The sequence below is a fragment of the Triturus cristatus genome, chromosome 6 (assembly GCF_964204655.1).
Source record: "Triturus cristatus chromosome 6, aTriCri1.1, whole genome shotgun sequence".
Classification (NCBI taxonomy): domain Eukaryota; kingdom Metazoa; phylum Chordata; class Amphibia; order Caudata; family Salamandridae; genus Triturus; species Triturus cristatus.
Window position 1 is genome coordinate 1,023,287,384 of NC_140589.1, and position 16,111 is coordinate 1,023,303,494.

At 37.6% G+C, this 16,111-nt stretch overlaps 1 protein-coding gene across 1 annotated transcript in view; it reads left to right on the plus strand.

The window, feature by feature from the left end:
* Positions 1–569: 569 nt before the first annotated feature.
* TRMT11 (tRNA methyltransferase 11) overlaps positions 570–16,111 on the plus strand; it is a 285,703-nt gene continuing 270,161 nt past the window's right edge. Inside the window, exon 1 of the mRNA XM_085611819.1 lies at positions 570–707. Within this exon, the coding sequence (XP_085467945.1) occupies positions 603–707 (105 nt within the window). The 5' untranslated portion in view covers positions 570–602. The remainder of the gene's footprint in view (positions 708–16,111) is intronic.

Consider the following 16,111-nt stretch of genomic DNA (forward strand, 5'->3'; position numbering starts at 1 on the left):
CATATTATAAAGATCACTTACAAGTTTTCTTAGATCTCTCAAATACTTTGCCACAACGGATAGGCCGCAAATCATTACATTAAGGCACGTCTCCGAGCAACCGCGACCACCCCTAAGTACATAAATAAAATAACTTAAAACAAAAAAGATGACTGCCTTTAAAGCACAACGAGGAAATAATCCGTACCCTTCGGACACAGGTGGTTCTAGCCGCCACACAGCACTGATGAGTGTAGCTTACTATATAATAAAAGACGAAAAACATGTAATTAATATTTATCGTTCCGCTGTAATTAATATTTATCGTTCCGCTGTCAAAACTGTTGAAATGTGTGAAATATGCTGTAGGTAGATAGATTTACATTTACGCTGTTTTACATTGATTTCGACAGTTGTAGGTCTGCGCACAGACGACATACCATGGAGAAACAGGGGACAATAATGCGCTTCTTGGCCATCCTTAAGGTGCAGTTATTCTCTGGATGAGCCTCTCCCTTTCGACATGGCCACCGCGTTTATGTGTAAAATTACGAGAGAGGCGAGACAGTCCTTTTTTTGTGTTCATGGATTTGGTTCTTGCTTCATGACAATGACGTCAAGGCATGAAGCATGTGACATATTTGGGAAAGATGGCGCCCTCCAGTTGCAGTGTGATGAAGAGGTACTTACTGTTACTGGCGCAAGAAAACTTTGAGTTCAGACTGCCGGTGAGTGACAGACTACATTTTGCAGTTAAAACGTCTTCAGAATTAAGTGCAATTTTTAGAATTGTCAAAAATTCCATTGTATCGAGCGTGTCTTTTTTTTTTTGTCAGTGGCACTTTGCGCCCTTACTTGATGGTTAGATTATAATATTTGAATGAATAATCAGTATGCAAAGCTCTGTTGATTGAAAAGCACTGGTTGATGTTGTCGAACTTCATGGGACTTCTTTGCCATCTAGGTTTAATCACCTTCATTTCCGGAGGATGCTTTGTGGACCGTGTACAGGGTGAACAGGTGACTTCACGTCACTGGGACACAACTTTTCTAGAACCGAGTTTTGATTTAACATATCAGTGAGTTTTGGAGGTTGTAGTCTTGGTTCGTTTACATTTCCCCCTTGAACCGACACATCTCATGACATGGTTATGTAAAGGTATAGTCCAGGAATGGAAAAGGTGTGTCCAGGTGACATGGAGCCACCTGGTCACCCTAATAATGCAACCCCAGCATTGCTTTTAATGGAAATTAAAAGGTTCAGGCACTCATTATGTCAGAGTACCACTTTAGTTTTGAGAAATTCTGGTTCTCTCTTTACAAGTAGTTTACCCTTGCTGGGAAGTGCTTGTCTTTTTCCATATCGAATTAAAGAAGTGCAGGTACTCGGTGTCTGTGAATTTTTAATCACCGAACGCAATAAAGGGGTCTGTTTCCACTGGAGATTTATTATAAAAAAAATCATTGCATTTTATGTGCCTGCCTCGAGTACTGCACAATCGGAGTGAAGAGCAGGAATATTTGAAATAATCTCAGCCACTAATCGCTCTGGGTGCATTCTGGTGTATCATTTTTTTTCTAGAGACCAACCCATGTGCAAATCAGCTTGGATCCTGCTGGTAGGAAAAGTCCAGTCTGGAATGACCGGCCAGGTGCCGTACACATGGAACTTAAGCAACCTTAGACTAGTTTCAACCTCATCAGTGAGATAAGCTTGATTCCTGTTGCACAGTGAGCGTCCAAGACTAAGACTGATTTGAGTATGGCTAGTATCTATCTAGAGAGTCACAGTGGGCAAAACATGATGGACTAGGATTTATCCAAAGCGATTGACAGTCATTGAGACTAAATTAAGCATTACTTTAATTACTTTATTGCTTGTTACCGTTTGAGTATGACTCGGGAGTATCTTTTCCCTTGTCGCTTATAGCTGCATTTCGGAAAAAAAACACTGGCAAAGCCAATAGGTCTGTTTTTGTCCTAGTGCATATACACTTAGTAACATACCAGCTTCATTACCCAGGCATCACTACAGACATGCATGTTAACTGACAACATATTTCTAGGCATGATAGTTTGCAAAGCCCCCCAATGTACTAGCTTTTCCACCACATTTCTTAAGCTATTGTATATTGTTGGGATACAGAAACATCTCGTATGGTGATAGGAGGTGAATCCCTGCCATGAGTGCCCCAGCTGCAGTGATTTCTGGATCCTTGGTATCAATTTTTGGTTATGGGCAAACATGAATCATGCATGTGCATCGTGGCCTAAACCTATGTCAAGGATTGTGGTCTGGTTAGGCCGGGAGGTGTGTGCACAAAATATTAATCTCGTAGTAAAGGACTATTGCTCTTACTAAGAGATATGTGTTACGAGCATGGTGGAGACAGTATGCTTTTTTCTAATAAGTAATCACTAATATGTCCAAGCCTTTTTAGGTCTCGCCTGAGCCAGCGCATGCGTTGCTCTGCAAGACATTTAGTATACGGGTTTTCAAAGTGCTATCAGACCTAGCTGGCCTAACGCTTGCGTTCACGCGTGCAACCGCCATCTGCCTCTTTACCAGCGCGATCACTGCTGCGCGTGCACCACTCAAGTGCTTACCACAGAGCGCGTCCTCTCGATCACTTTCGCTTTGATCGCGATCGCTTTCACAGCTGCGCGGCCGTTACTTTTACGGCCGGGCGGCCAATGCTTGTTAAAATCAGGCACTGCCTCACCCATTTTTTGCCTCGGGTTACTAACATCATTACAACACGTGACCAAACCATTGTTACTACCTCACTTAACCCCGTCCTCTCTGTTACTCTTTTCCACCGAGTCTTGCAGGTCCCAGCCTGCTACCATACGGAGTGATACTCTAGTTAAAACGAAGGAGTAGTCCAAACTTAAAAACGATCCTCGCGCTCAGCTGTTTCTCATTGAGGCTACTCCAGACAGACATTCCCAGACCAATAAAGATCATTAGCAGAGAGAGAGGGACTTGGTCCATTTAGCCTATCAGCACACGTTCTTATCAACCAATCAGATGTAAGCTTACATGAAGCTGCTTCCTGAGTGGATATTTTTTCTGCGGGATTGGCCAGTGGTGCTCCTCCCGCCCCGCTTTTGTGGAGCTGGCAGGATGGATTTATTTGGTACAGTGATACTCGTAGTACAACAGGGGAGACAAAGTTATGTCCAGTAACAGAGGGGGCAAATTCCCCCCGAGTGTCTGGCGGGCTGCTACAGGCACATAAACACTCTCTTTGGAAGGTGGGAGTTAGGATTTTCACTATGAACCAGCAGCTGCCATTCGTTTCAAATGCCTCACCGGTGGCGACAAGGCGATTATGTGTGAATGGAACTCCCTGGATCTGGCAGTTCTTCAAACAATGCGTGGAAAATTCGTGGGACTATTGGAGCGTTGTTGTGGGGTTCGTTTCCATTGCGTCCTTCCTCCTTGCTGCGTTACCGTAAGTGTCAAACTCCCAACTTTCTTTCTCGCACTTGACACATCTTGGATCGTCAGGTTTGCATTCTGTTAGTTGAAGGTGTGTGCCAAGTCACTTCGATGAATACAGGAAGATCTTGTAATTTAGGGTTCGTGGTTTGAACAAAATGTATTATATATATTCACTGAAAAAAACATAGGTTTCACACATGTTCTAGTTAGCTGGACATTTCACTCGTAAAAAACCATTGAAATTCCCCCGTTATAGTTAGTTCAGCTAAATATAACTCGCGCGACCGCAATCCACTGCTGATGACGTCACATATTACATCACTGATGACATCATCCAGTGAATGTGTCTTTCTGAAAAATAAATATTTTTTATATATGTATATCTAAAGGTTAATGGAAGAATAAATGGGTAAATAAGTCTCTAAATGGATGTTTTTTTTGTAAAATTAATTGTATAACTGACTTATTAACAGTATCTTAGTGAATACAGTGATGTAATATGTGACGTCATCAGCAGTGGATTGCGGTCGCGCGAGTTATATTTAGCTGAACTAACTATAACGGGGGAATTTCAATGGTTTTTTACGAGTGAAATGTCCAACTAACTATAAGGTGTGTGAAACCTATGGTTTTTTTAAGTGACTTTGCAAGGTTTTTTAAATGCTCATTTCTAACTATAACGTGTGTGAAACCAATGTTTTTTTTAGTGAATTTGTAAGGTTTTTTTAAATGCTTATTTATGTATGTATTATATTTTTTATATATTTATTTTACAATAAACTACCTATGTATATAGTTATAGATTGACTGTATCCTGTAATATGGAAAGGCTCGTTTAAAATGTTTTTTTTTTTAAGGGTTTTTCACCGTGCGCGCAGCGTGCGCGCACCCCGCGATTTTTTGAAAAAAAATAAAATGTTTTTTTTCACCCTTCGGGGTCCTTCAGGGACCCCCTGACAAAGGCTAGGGGGTCAGGAACTCTCTACCCTGCCCCCTTTTCACTTTCTCCACCTTTCTTTTTCACTGCCACACAAAAATCGGCGTCCAACACTTCCTGATTTCGACCGATTCGAATGTTGACTGACATCTTACCTATCAGAATTACGCTCGCGCACGGCACCGTGCACGCATATAGATATTTATGTACTTTTAACTGCAATTTTCTCAGGAACTACTGAACAGATTGACACCATATATGCAAAAGGCACATCCCTGACCTGAGGACTACCTCTTTGCCAAATTTCAAGTAATTCTGTTCAGCCGTTCGGGCTGTACCGTCGACTAAAGGTCCTATGGGAAAATGCATGGGGAAAACGCGTTTTGGGACCCCTCTTTTTTCTCAGCCCCCGCTTGACGAATCACCCCGAGGCTTTCAGGGTAGGAGCTGAGCGCCCCATTAGTTTTGAAAATTTCACGAAGATAAGTCAACCGGCGCCAAAGTTATTCAAAATAGAATTTTCAGATTTCCTATGGGAACTCGGTCCTAACTATTATATATATTCACTGAAAAAACCATGGGTTTCACACACGTTATAGGTAGGAATTAGCATTTAAAAAACCTTAGAAATTCAATGAAAAAACCAAAGGTTTCACACATGTTATAGTTAGCTGGACATTTCACTCGTAAAAAACCAATGAAATTCCCCCGTTATAGTTAGTTCAGCTAACTATAACTCGCGCGCCCGCAATGCACTGCTGATGACGTCACATATTACATCACTCATGACATGGTCAGTGACATCACTCATGACATCACTGATGACATCACTGATGACATCATCCAGTGAATGTGTGTGTTTCTGAAAATTAAATATGTTTTATATATGTATATCTCAAGCTCGATGGAAGAATAAATGGGTATATAAGTGTCTAAATGGATGATTTGTTTTTGAAAAATTGATTGTGTAACTGACTGATTAAGTGTATCATAGTGAATACATGGCTTAGTGAGTAATGTTTAAATATGTAAATATCTGTATCAGTCTCTCACTTTGTGTATAAGTGGCTGCATGGGTTGGTGAGTAGCTACATGGGTGTCTATATAGGTTATTAGTTGGTTTTATGAGTATCAGTCTGAGTGTCTGCATGGTTCGGTGGGGGTATTACGTAGTGCATAGGTGCATGAATGAATGACTCACTCTTTGTATGTTTTGAAGACAGCATGTGTGCAGGACTCTATGGGTGGATGAGTGAGTGTATGGGTGTGTTAGTGAGTGAATGACTGTCTCAATAGTGTCTTTATGAGTACCTACATATGTTTTAAACTAGTATATGTGACTATTGGTGTATATAAGCGAGTATATGTGAGAGTGAGAGATTGAAAGAGTTCCTGTATGAATAAGTATGTGTTTCTATAAGTGATTGTTTAAAAGACTAAGTATGTGTAAGTTTCCGTAGAAGTAAGTGTGGTGGTGTGTGTATAACTGTATATGCAAGTAAATGTATGTTTGATTCTTTTTTAGCATGAGTGACTATGTGTGTGAGTACCTCTATGGATGAGTGGCATTGTGTAACAGGATGTATAGGTGTATGAGTACATATGATGAGTGAGTACATGTATGAGTGACTGTATAGGACTGTTGGTGAATGAGTGGATGTGTATGTGGATCTTAGAATTACTGAAGAGGTTGTTGTAACTGGTATTGGTATGTCCATTGTTTTTAAAATTTTAATTTCTATTTTTGAATGTGTGTATCAAAGGTTATATTAGGGGAAGAGGAGGTCTGCCACTCTATCACAAGGATGATGTCATCAGTGATGTCATTTGAGATGTCATCAGTGATGTCATGAGTGATGTCACTGACCATGTCATGAGTGATGTAATATGTGACGTCATCAGCAGTGCATTGCGGGCGCGCGAGTTATAGTTAGCTGAACTAACTATAACGGGGGAATTTCATTGGTTTTTTACGAGTGAAATGTCCAGCTAACTATAACATGTGTGAAACCTTTGGTTTTTTCATTGAATTTCTAAGGTTTTTTAAATACTAATTCCTAACTATAACGTGTGTGAAACCCATGGTTTTTTCAGTGAATTTGCAAGGTTTTTTAAATGCTAATTCCCAACTATAACGTGTGTGAAACCCATGGTTTTTTCAGTGAATTTGAAAGGTTTTTTAAATGCAAATTTTTTTTTTTCTTCTATTTTTTGAAACATATTTTTATTTTAATTTTCTATCCTTTTTTAAAGACTATGGTTAAATTTTTAAAATTCTATAATATGTTTTTTTTAATATATTTTATAAAATAAACATGTAAAATGTATTTGCAATACATTTTTTCCTTTTTTTTTTTTTTTTTTTTTTTTTTTTTTTTTTTAGTACGCGTACCGTAAGCTTACGGTAAGCGTACGGTTTACGCAACGTCCGTAATTTATCTACGCTGTTTGCGTATATTTACGCAATTTGCGTAGCCGCGCGTACTCTGCGTGGGACGTGTACGCGTGTACGCTACACGCGCACGTTACGCGGAAGTGTCGGGGAGTGACTGTTAAGCGCAAGCGCGTGTCTTTTTTACGCGCATGCGTACTTTTTCCGTAAGCGTACCGTAAGCGTACGGTAGGTCATGTGATCATGAAACACAACTTTTGATTGGTTGAAACTACTTTCAGTTCTAGAACTCTCCTACACCACACCCATTCCCCTCATTTCTGCTTGTGATCCCTTAGGAGAAGGAGCTGGGTTGTCTTTGTGATACGATGGCAGAACAGCAGAGCCCTTCTGAGAGTGAGGCTAGCACTAGCAGCACTACCTTGAGGCAGAGAGCGAGGAAACAAAAGACCTCTTATGTATGGGATTATTTTACTTTTCCTGAAGGCCAGCAAAAGGTAAATGCACCCTTAGTAACTTGTAAGCTGTGTAAGCGTGTACTTTCAAGAGGTAATCCTGACAGGAAGTATTCCTTTGGGAATCATACCATGATGAGACACCTCAAGGATGTACACAGAAGGACACATGCTCGACTTACTGGAGGTAACCCTTCAGTAAGTCAACCAAGCACATCCACAGCAGCTCAGCCTGGACCATCATCTGCAGGGCCGAGTCCTTCTTCTGCAGGTCAGGTGAGCCCTTCATCTGTGGGGGGAGCATCTCCTTTTGCTGGCCCTCTGGAAATTAACCCTCGATTTCTGAGGGTTGATATTCGATGCGCCTCTTGTCATGATCTAATTTGTCATAGGGAGACCAGTGTTTCCCTAGTGAACAACAAAATAGATCAGCACACTTGTCGCAGAGACTAATTTTCCCAATCTTTCTTTCCTCTGTCCCTGCATGAACACAACGGCTCTTTTAAGAGCCAACCTTATCTTTCATCTTTTTTTTATAATGTTTTTAAAAACTTTTTTTTTTTTTTAAAACACTAAAAACCAATTATCACATTACAAGGTCCTTGAGAGACTACAATTAAAAACTGAAAATGTGATTGTAGAGAAGTAGAAAAAAAGGAACCATGATACTATTGACTTACCATACCCGCTCAAAAAAAAAATTTATTCATTTTGTTTTTTTAAAAAATTGCTTTAAAAATGGTTCTAGGTTTTGAAAATTTTCTATATCAATCTGGAAAAAAAAGAAAAAAGTATTAATATTTTTTAAAACATTTTATAATACAGTACACATTTACATATTTATCAAAAAATAATTTTTGCCTTATTTTTGCTGTTTTCAGAATATATTGCATTTCACTATAAATTGTGAAAGCAATTGCATTCATCATTTAACAGCGGGCAAAAAAAAAATAACAATCTCAAAGATTGTATTAAAAAAGCCCAGAATCTCTTTTTACTTAAACTTAACAATATAGAAATGCATAATATTCTAAAAAATATCATCTAATATCAATACTTATTTCTTTAAAATACCGTCTGATATTTTTGTTTCAGAAGTATAATCACAATATTATATCTCAAATAACTCCACAATACATCTGGTTCCATTTTCTTTAGGCCAAATAGTAATTTTAAAATTCTTTTTTGATTAAATTTCCAATAAAATTCTAAAGTTTAATTTGAACAGATCTCACCGATTCTCTGTAACATATTGGTTCCCGAAAGATTTATTAATAATTTATTAAGTCCACAATAGAATTGGTTACCTTTCCGCATGGCCAAATAGTAATTTAAAAAATCTTTATTTTTGAAAATTCCAATGGTAATCCAATAAAATGGTAAAATTGTTTTGTCCAGATCTTGCCAAGTCTCTCTAAAATTTAGGTTTCAGGAAGATTAGATAGGAATTTGCTTAATCAAAAGGCAAACGTTGCTTAAAAACCAATTGGGAATCATTACACAGTGTCCAGCCTTTTTCACATTTAAGATAAACTGTGTAATGTCCAGAAGTAACAGTAGGTCCTTCATGGAAAATTATTGCAACAGTTACAAAAGTTCTTCCTGAAATTGATAATTGCTGTCCTGTAAACTTCTTTATTAAAGTATCCAATTTTGAACCATCAGCTCTACATCGTTGCATCATTAAAATTACATACTGTCCGTATTCCTTTAAAATTAACGTTGAAAACATGTCAGATTGACACTCACCGCATTGCATGCTATGATTAGCATCTTTAACTAATTTAGCAAAAGTGACTGTTTTACTCTCTGGCAATGTCAAATAAATAAACCTTTCATTATCAACATTAGAGCCACATATATTATAACAGTTTTCACAACTATGTTCCCATTTATAAGAGAGACCAAATAAATTATCAATTGCAACTTCTTCTTCTTCCAGTACCTGAAGAAAAAACATCAAAAATTTGTGTGCGTCTTGCTGTTCATTTTGAGAAAACTGTGTTCGTCCTGAACATACATCTAAAAGTTTTCTAATTTCAGTAGCACTTTCTATTTTAGTTTTATCAATACTCAGCTTTTCAAAAAGGAGACTCAGCTCAGAACAGAATCTTTTTTCCTGATTTACTATTATCTGCTCTTGCAAACTTTCCAGATAAAATGCAACATTCAGCACTACATTAGCGTAGCAGTTGACACCAGAGCTATTTTCAAAATGACATCCTACAACCTGTTCTTCTTTTTCCTTACTCTTTTTGCTTGCAATTACATCACTCCTCTTTTTTTTCCTCCTCTCTACATCTTCATTACAGATATTCTCATTTCTCCTTTTACGAGAAACGACACGTTTCTCCAACACAGGATACTGACCTAAATGAGGAGCATAGCTTCTTCTTAATCTATTATACTCCTTTACACAATTTGTATCAGCACTAACTTTTGAATCATCAAAGTCTATCATGAATAAACCTGATAATGTTTTCACTCGTGACAAAGCAACATATGCCATACCTTCTTTGAACACAGTTGAACCAATGTTCACAAATGCACAATCTACAGTCAATCCTTGAGACTTGTGAATAGTTACAGCATATGCTAGCGAAAACGGAAACTGCTTCCTACGTACATATAAGTCTTTCACAAGCATGAAACGAACTGTACAACGACAAATGTCTTTAACTTCTTCTATCTGATCAAATTTTATTTTTAAACATTCAATTCCATCTTTTTTCTGATAATTAATAAAACCCACAACTCTTCCCATAGCTCCATTAACTAAACCTTTTTCAACATCCAAATTTCTCCTTAAAAATACTCTACAGTTCATGCAAACATATAGATTTTTTTCTAATCCAGCTGTTTTGGAAATGTTCTTCTCTAGTGAATCCAATTTATTTTTCAGTGTGCCTGTTAATGTGACAGTAATTCTTCCATCCTCAATTTTGTCCACTGATTCCAATTTCCTGATCTCTTCCTTTTCCAATTTCAAAAGCTCCTCATTGAATATTGAGCATTCACGTAGAGTTGGCATTAAGCAGATGACACTTTTGTTTTCTGCAATGTTCTTGTATATCTTCTCTGCAACTATTTCTTCCTTTGGATATAAATTATGTAGCAGCCGACTCTGTAATGCTTTTTTGCCAACTTCAGTGAGTAGTCCAATTCTGATATCTTTCAGAATACTTCCATATTCTTCATCGCTTGCTTGCCTCATATTAGTAGTAAGTTCCTTGTACTCAAAGAAGGACCAAATATTTGTATTTCCGATGTTTCCCAATGACTTCTTCGTGTCTTCATGTGTGACAGTATTAAATACTGGTTGTCCTTTAACTGGAGTAAGCTGCAGAAGATCTCCAAAAACTATGACGTGTTTTCCACCAAATAACATGTCATAGTCTGTCTTCAGAATTTGCTGCATTCTTAAATGCACAAAGGCAAGCATTAAGTTTGAAACCATGCTCACCTCATCAATAATGAGAACTTGCATCTTCTTCAATACTCTTGAAACTTCCAAGGATGCTTCTCCAGTTAGCTTGTTGTATTGTATTTTGTTCTCATGCTCCACTGGTAACATTAGCAAACGATGTAAAGTGATTCCTTTTATGTTATATGCTGCTAACCCAGTTGGAGCAGTAACCACACAAGACAAAGTAGGTAGCTTCTGATGACTTTAATTAGGAAACTTTTTCCAGTTCCAGCTTGTCCGCTTACATACATCCTGATTGGATGAAATGATGTGCATGAGCACTCTTTTTTTTCATGTAGAAATCCGTGATCAATTTTGTTTTTGATCTCTTCATAAATTTGTTGCTGCTCTTCATTCAGTTGTCTTTCCAAATTTTGTAAGTCTATAAATTCTTCTTGAGCTTGATTCATAGCCGTTTCCACTTCATTCATGGCTATTGATGCTTCATTTTCAACGATTGGTTGTCCTAGGGGATCTTGACTGTATGTTCCTGAACTTTGGCTGTCCTGAGAACTGTCTCTAGCTATTTCTGCTGCAATTGTAGTTTCCTGTTCAATTTCTTCATTTAACATTTGCAGAAACTTGAGAATGTACTGCATTGTATGCTGTCTTTGCAAGCATTAAAAGAATCTTCATAGCTTTGAAATTCTCCCAGTAGTTCATCCTCTGTACGCCATGGTTTAAACAACTGTAAAAGAGCCAAGTAGTAAAATTCCTTCTTGTCAGTAGTGTCGCAACTCAGCTTCCTGTGATTTATCAAACTTCCTTTTTTTTGCTTCACCAAACATCCTTCCTCACCAATGACTTTATATTTTCCATTGTTGATGTCTTCTGCGGCTTTCCGTGAATAAATGTAGTTCTGCAGCACTTCATAGAGACACATGTTCTCCAGATGTTGACTTCTCTTGGGATAATATGTGTCCAACATGTTTGATTTCAAAATATCTGTACTTTCTGGGTCATTCTCGGCCAAATATTCAATTTCTCCAACAGATTTCAGTACCCGATTTCTCATTGCTGCAAGGCCTAAACTTGCCCAAATTATTCTTCTTGATTTCGAGTAGAGACTTACAGAAGATAACCTATCTGAACATTCGTAGGATCCAATTTCTCGATGCGATAACATCTTCAAACTGACACTGTACAGCTTCTTACTGACAGTCTTCTCGTGAGAAATCTCTTCCCACATTTCCTTCAATTCTGTTTTTTCTGATTTCGTAATGTAAGACGTTACATATCGAGCAACAGCAATGGAATTGTCAGCTACATACTGTATATCCATGTTAGCGTTCCACATGGATAAAATGACTGGGTTGTAGTCATTTATATTTTTTGATTCTTCTTTTCAGGTTGTAGGTATTCTTAGGTGATTTTCTTGTGATAGTATGTCTCACAGCTGACATAAAACTGTTGACTCTTCCTTTTGAAAGAACAGGTCTAGGAAATCCAAATCGACATTTAGTGTAGTATTTATCTTTGCTCTTGTATTTCCGTCGACAGTATTTTCCACACCGATGACTTTGGAAACGTAAAACTTGCTCCTTTAACTTTTTCTCTTCTGTGCTTTTTGGTATAGCACATGTTGCATATTCTTCAATGTAAGATAACACTGCTTCATCAGTATCTGTTCCAAACTTTGGGGCATCCTTGATCCACAACAGCATATGAATATGAGGAGCACCTCTTGCCTGGTACTCTTTTCTCCAAAAGAAATCCACTACTTCTCCTAGAGGTGGATTTTTTTTATTGCAGATGAAGGACATCATAGCCTCAAATCTATGATTGAAATATCTGCAAACATTAACCGGATCCAATGAGCACAGTTCTCCTGCTGTCTTGTATTCGATGTTTTTAATGTTTGAATTTGCCTCTCGTAGAAAATCCAGTAAATCACCCCAAGCGTACTCAGCACAGCTTAGGGTAACGAACCATGTTGGTGTTCCTAAATTCCGTAACATGCATTTTAATTCACCATGGCGTCGGTACCAATATTCATTTGTCCCACGCTGACAAGCCATCAGATTGATCAGTTGTGTTTCCAAATGATCATCTCGGTGCTGCACTTTCTCCATAAAATCCTTAGCAGACACATTTTGTAAATGTACTCCACTTTTTAAAATGTGATTTACTGCATAAGACAGTGCAGACAAATCACTTTCAAATAAAAGATGGAACAAATAAGGAATACTTTGTCGAAATCTGGGATCTTCAGCATATAGTCTTGTAGTCCGATACTCAGAAGCTGGAATCCGTTCCGGACGTTCATCGTATCGTCCTCCTTTTCCTTTAGGAAACAGCTGGGGAAAACATCGAGCTTCCAAGCTCTCCTCCCATACACTCACGGGAGTTCCTTTTGCTTTCTTCATCTGAAAGAGATCAATATTGTCTCCCATAACTTCTTTTGAATGAAGAGGATGTATGCTAAAATGTTCATAAATTTCTTCTTCCTTTGACTTGTCCACTTTTTCAATTTGTCCAGTTGGTGTTTCTGTGTCTTCTTGTAAATCTTCTTCTTCTTCTTCTATATAAATTGATTCATACCATTTGTTATTCCTTTTCAAATACAAATTTGCTCTTTGTACTTTCCGCACATCTACCAGCTCCTGCCAAATCTTCTTATTCTTTGTAGGTACACCATTAACCAGAATAATTAATGGTTCAGTTTCCAAAGTATCCGCATCAATAGTTTCCATATTTTTTTTCAAATCCAAGGGCAAATACACCACTCTACCTTTTAAACCTCTCAGTAAATCTGAAGGAGGTAATTTACCAGTTTTGGGCTCCATACGTACTATGGTCTGGAACGGATGAACACATTGAATGAGTATAGACTCATATGTATTTAATTCAGAAAGTTCAGCAGGAATAGCATTCAATTCTAAATTATTATGTACAGCTCTGGTCGGCATTCTATTTTCCTCTAACTTGTTGTAACAGTATTTACAAATACGCTGATCTTCACCCAAATCAAAACAATTTTCAAGAAATATATATGTGGCAAAATCCTTCCACTTATAATTATCTTCATTTTCACTCTTTCTGTAGAGATCAACATTCCTAGTTTGTTTTCTATAATGAGTTCTGCTGCAACAAATACAAGTAAAATTTGGTCTTTCATTAGAGATTATTGCAAATTTTGTTATGTGATCATTAAATGTGTTACTTACAGAGGGTTCTACATTCTCTTCCACTTCTTCCTCATTTACTGTGTCCTTCTCTGCACTGTTTTGTTCAGGACCAAAGTAACAAAACTGAATTTCATCAACAACCTTCTCTACATCTGATACCGTTCCTCGGAACAGAGCCCTATTCAATTCATCTAATTTTATTGCTGTACTTTTAGCAAAATACAACCGTCTCACAAACTTTCTCATTTCAGTATGATGAACAGCCAGCATCCTAAAATGATGGAAAACACTAATACACACTTTTCTAGATAGACAAGCCAGAGAATGACCCTGCAAACCAGTATTCTCTCTCACTCTGCACGGATCCAGACTTTGAAGCACCTTAATCTTCTGTTTTATACTTTTTTTACTATATTCTCTTAGAAACTCATGAAATTTGTCAATAGATTCCTGACGCACAGTGCAAATACTACTACAATTCCAAGTGTACACTGGGGCTTTAGGACGTCTCCCCATAGCCTCATCCGCCATCACTTGTACCTCATCTCTTGGAACCATTATCTCCTTCTCCATTATGCAACCATTTTTCACTTCATAAGCACGACCTCTGGTGTCAACTGCATGCAGCAAACTATTACTTTGAAAATAGCTCTCTTCATTAAAAAAAGGTTCACTACTTGAACTATGCATCCACTTTCCTAAAAACACTTTACAAAAGTTTGTTCTGTTCACTACTCTTTTCCTTTTGCTATGTGATTTCAGTACATTAACCATTTTGTCTAATGTACGCATCCTATTCAAAATTAAAATGAATAGTTTCCTTTTTAATTCTAATGCCTTTGCTGCAATGGCTTCAATTTCTTTTTTTCTTTTATAAAACTTAGCCTTTTGCTTATATTTCTTCACATCCTTTATCAAATTGGACATAACTCTTCTCTGAAACATTTTTCTACGTATCTCTTTAAACGCTGTTTTTCTGTTTATGTAAATCTTTTCAGTTGCAGAAGGTATATTTGCATTAACTAAATTCTCAATTTTTTCCTGTCCTTTTCTTTTCAAAACATTCTTTCCAGTACAGACATTTTGTACATACTCCTTTTTTTGAATATGTTTTTTAGAAATTGTTTTGTCTGCTTACCAGAAGATTTTTTTCTTTTTCCCAACATGAGCATCTTCTACTAACTTTGGTCCTCCAGTTGTCTTCAAATATAGGTTTTTTTTGTGGGTTTTTTTAACTCTGGATTTTGTAGGCATCTTAAATTTTGTTCACTGCTCTTCAGCAATACCTGAAAAAAACTAAAAAAAAAATCCTTTATTTTATTTAAATATATTACTACATTTCTTTTCACAATAGTCACAAAACGAAATTTCTTTGCCAATTTGAAAGCACACTTACTGCTCTTTTTTTTTTGGCAAGTGATAATCACTTTTACAGACTGACACATTATGAATCCACTTTTCAGATTTTTTAAAAAGCCCATGTCCAGACTGCTTTTTCAGACCACCACCATGTGTATCCTGGGTGACTGCCTACACTCCAGCAAGGGCAACCAGCCTTAGTGATGCTGAATGTATTTGCATTACAGACTGAAACCTCAAACCCCACTCGCTTGTAAATACTGTGCATGATTCTACATGGAAAGCAGCTGGGTGTGTGCTAAGAGTCTGCTTCTGCACCAAAAAATGGCTCCCCCTTTTTCCTACTAATGCAACTGTGAAATCACCAGAGCAAAACGCAATAAATCTCTGCCTGTAATTCCTATTTGCACACAGAGTCATGTTTTCACATTAGTCACAAAACGAAATTTCTTTGCCAATTTGAAAGCACACTTACTGCTCTTTTTTTTGGCAAGTGATAATCACTTTTACAGACTGACACATTATGAATCCACTTTTCAGATTTTTTAAAAAGCCCATGTCCAGACTGCTTTTTCAGACCACCACCATGTGTATCCTGGGTGACTGCCTACATACCAGCAAGGGCAACCAGCCTTAGTGATGCTGAATGTATTTGCATTACAGACTGAAACCTCAAACCCCACTCGCTTGTAAATACTGTGCATGATTCTACATGGAAAGCAGCTGGGTGTGTGCTAAGAGTCTGCTTCTGCACCAAAAAATCGCTCCCCCTTTTTCCTACTAATGCAAATATAAAATTATCAGAGTTGTACACAATAAATCTCTGCCTATATTTCCCAACATGTGTAACCTGGGTGACTGCCTACATTCCAGCAAGGGCAACCAGCCTTAGTGATGCTGAATGTATTTGCATTACTGAGTCCAACCTCAAACCCTTAAACTATTCT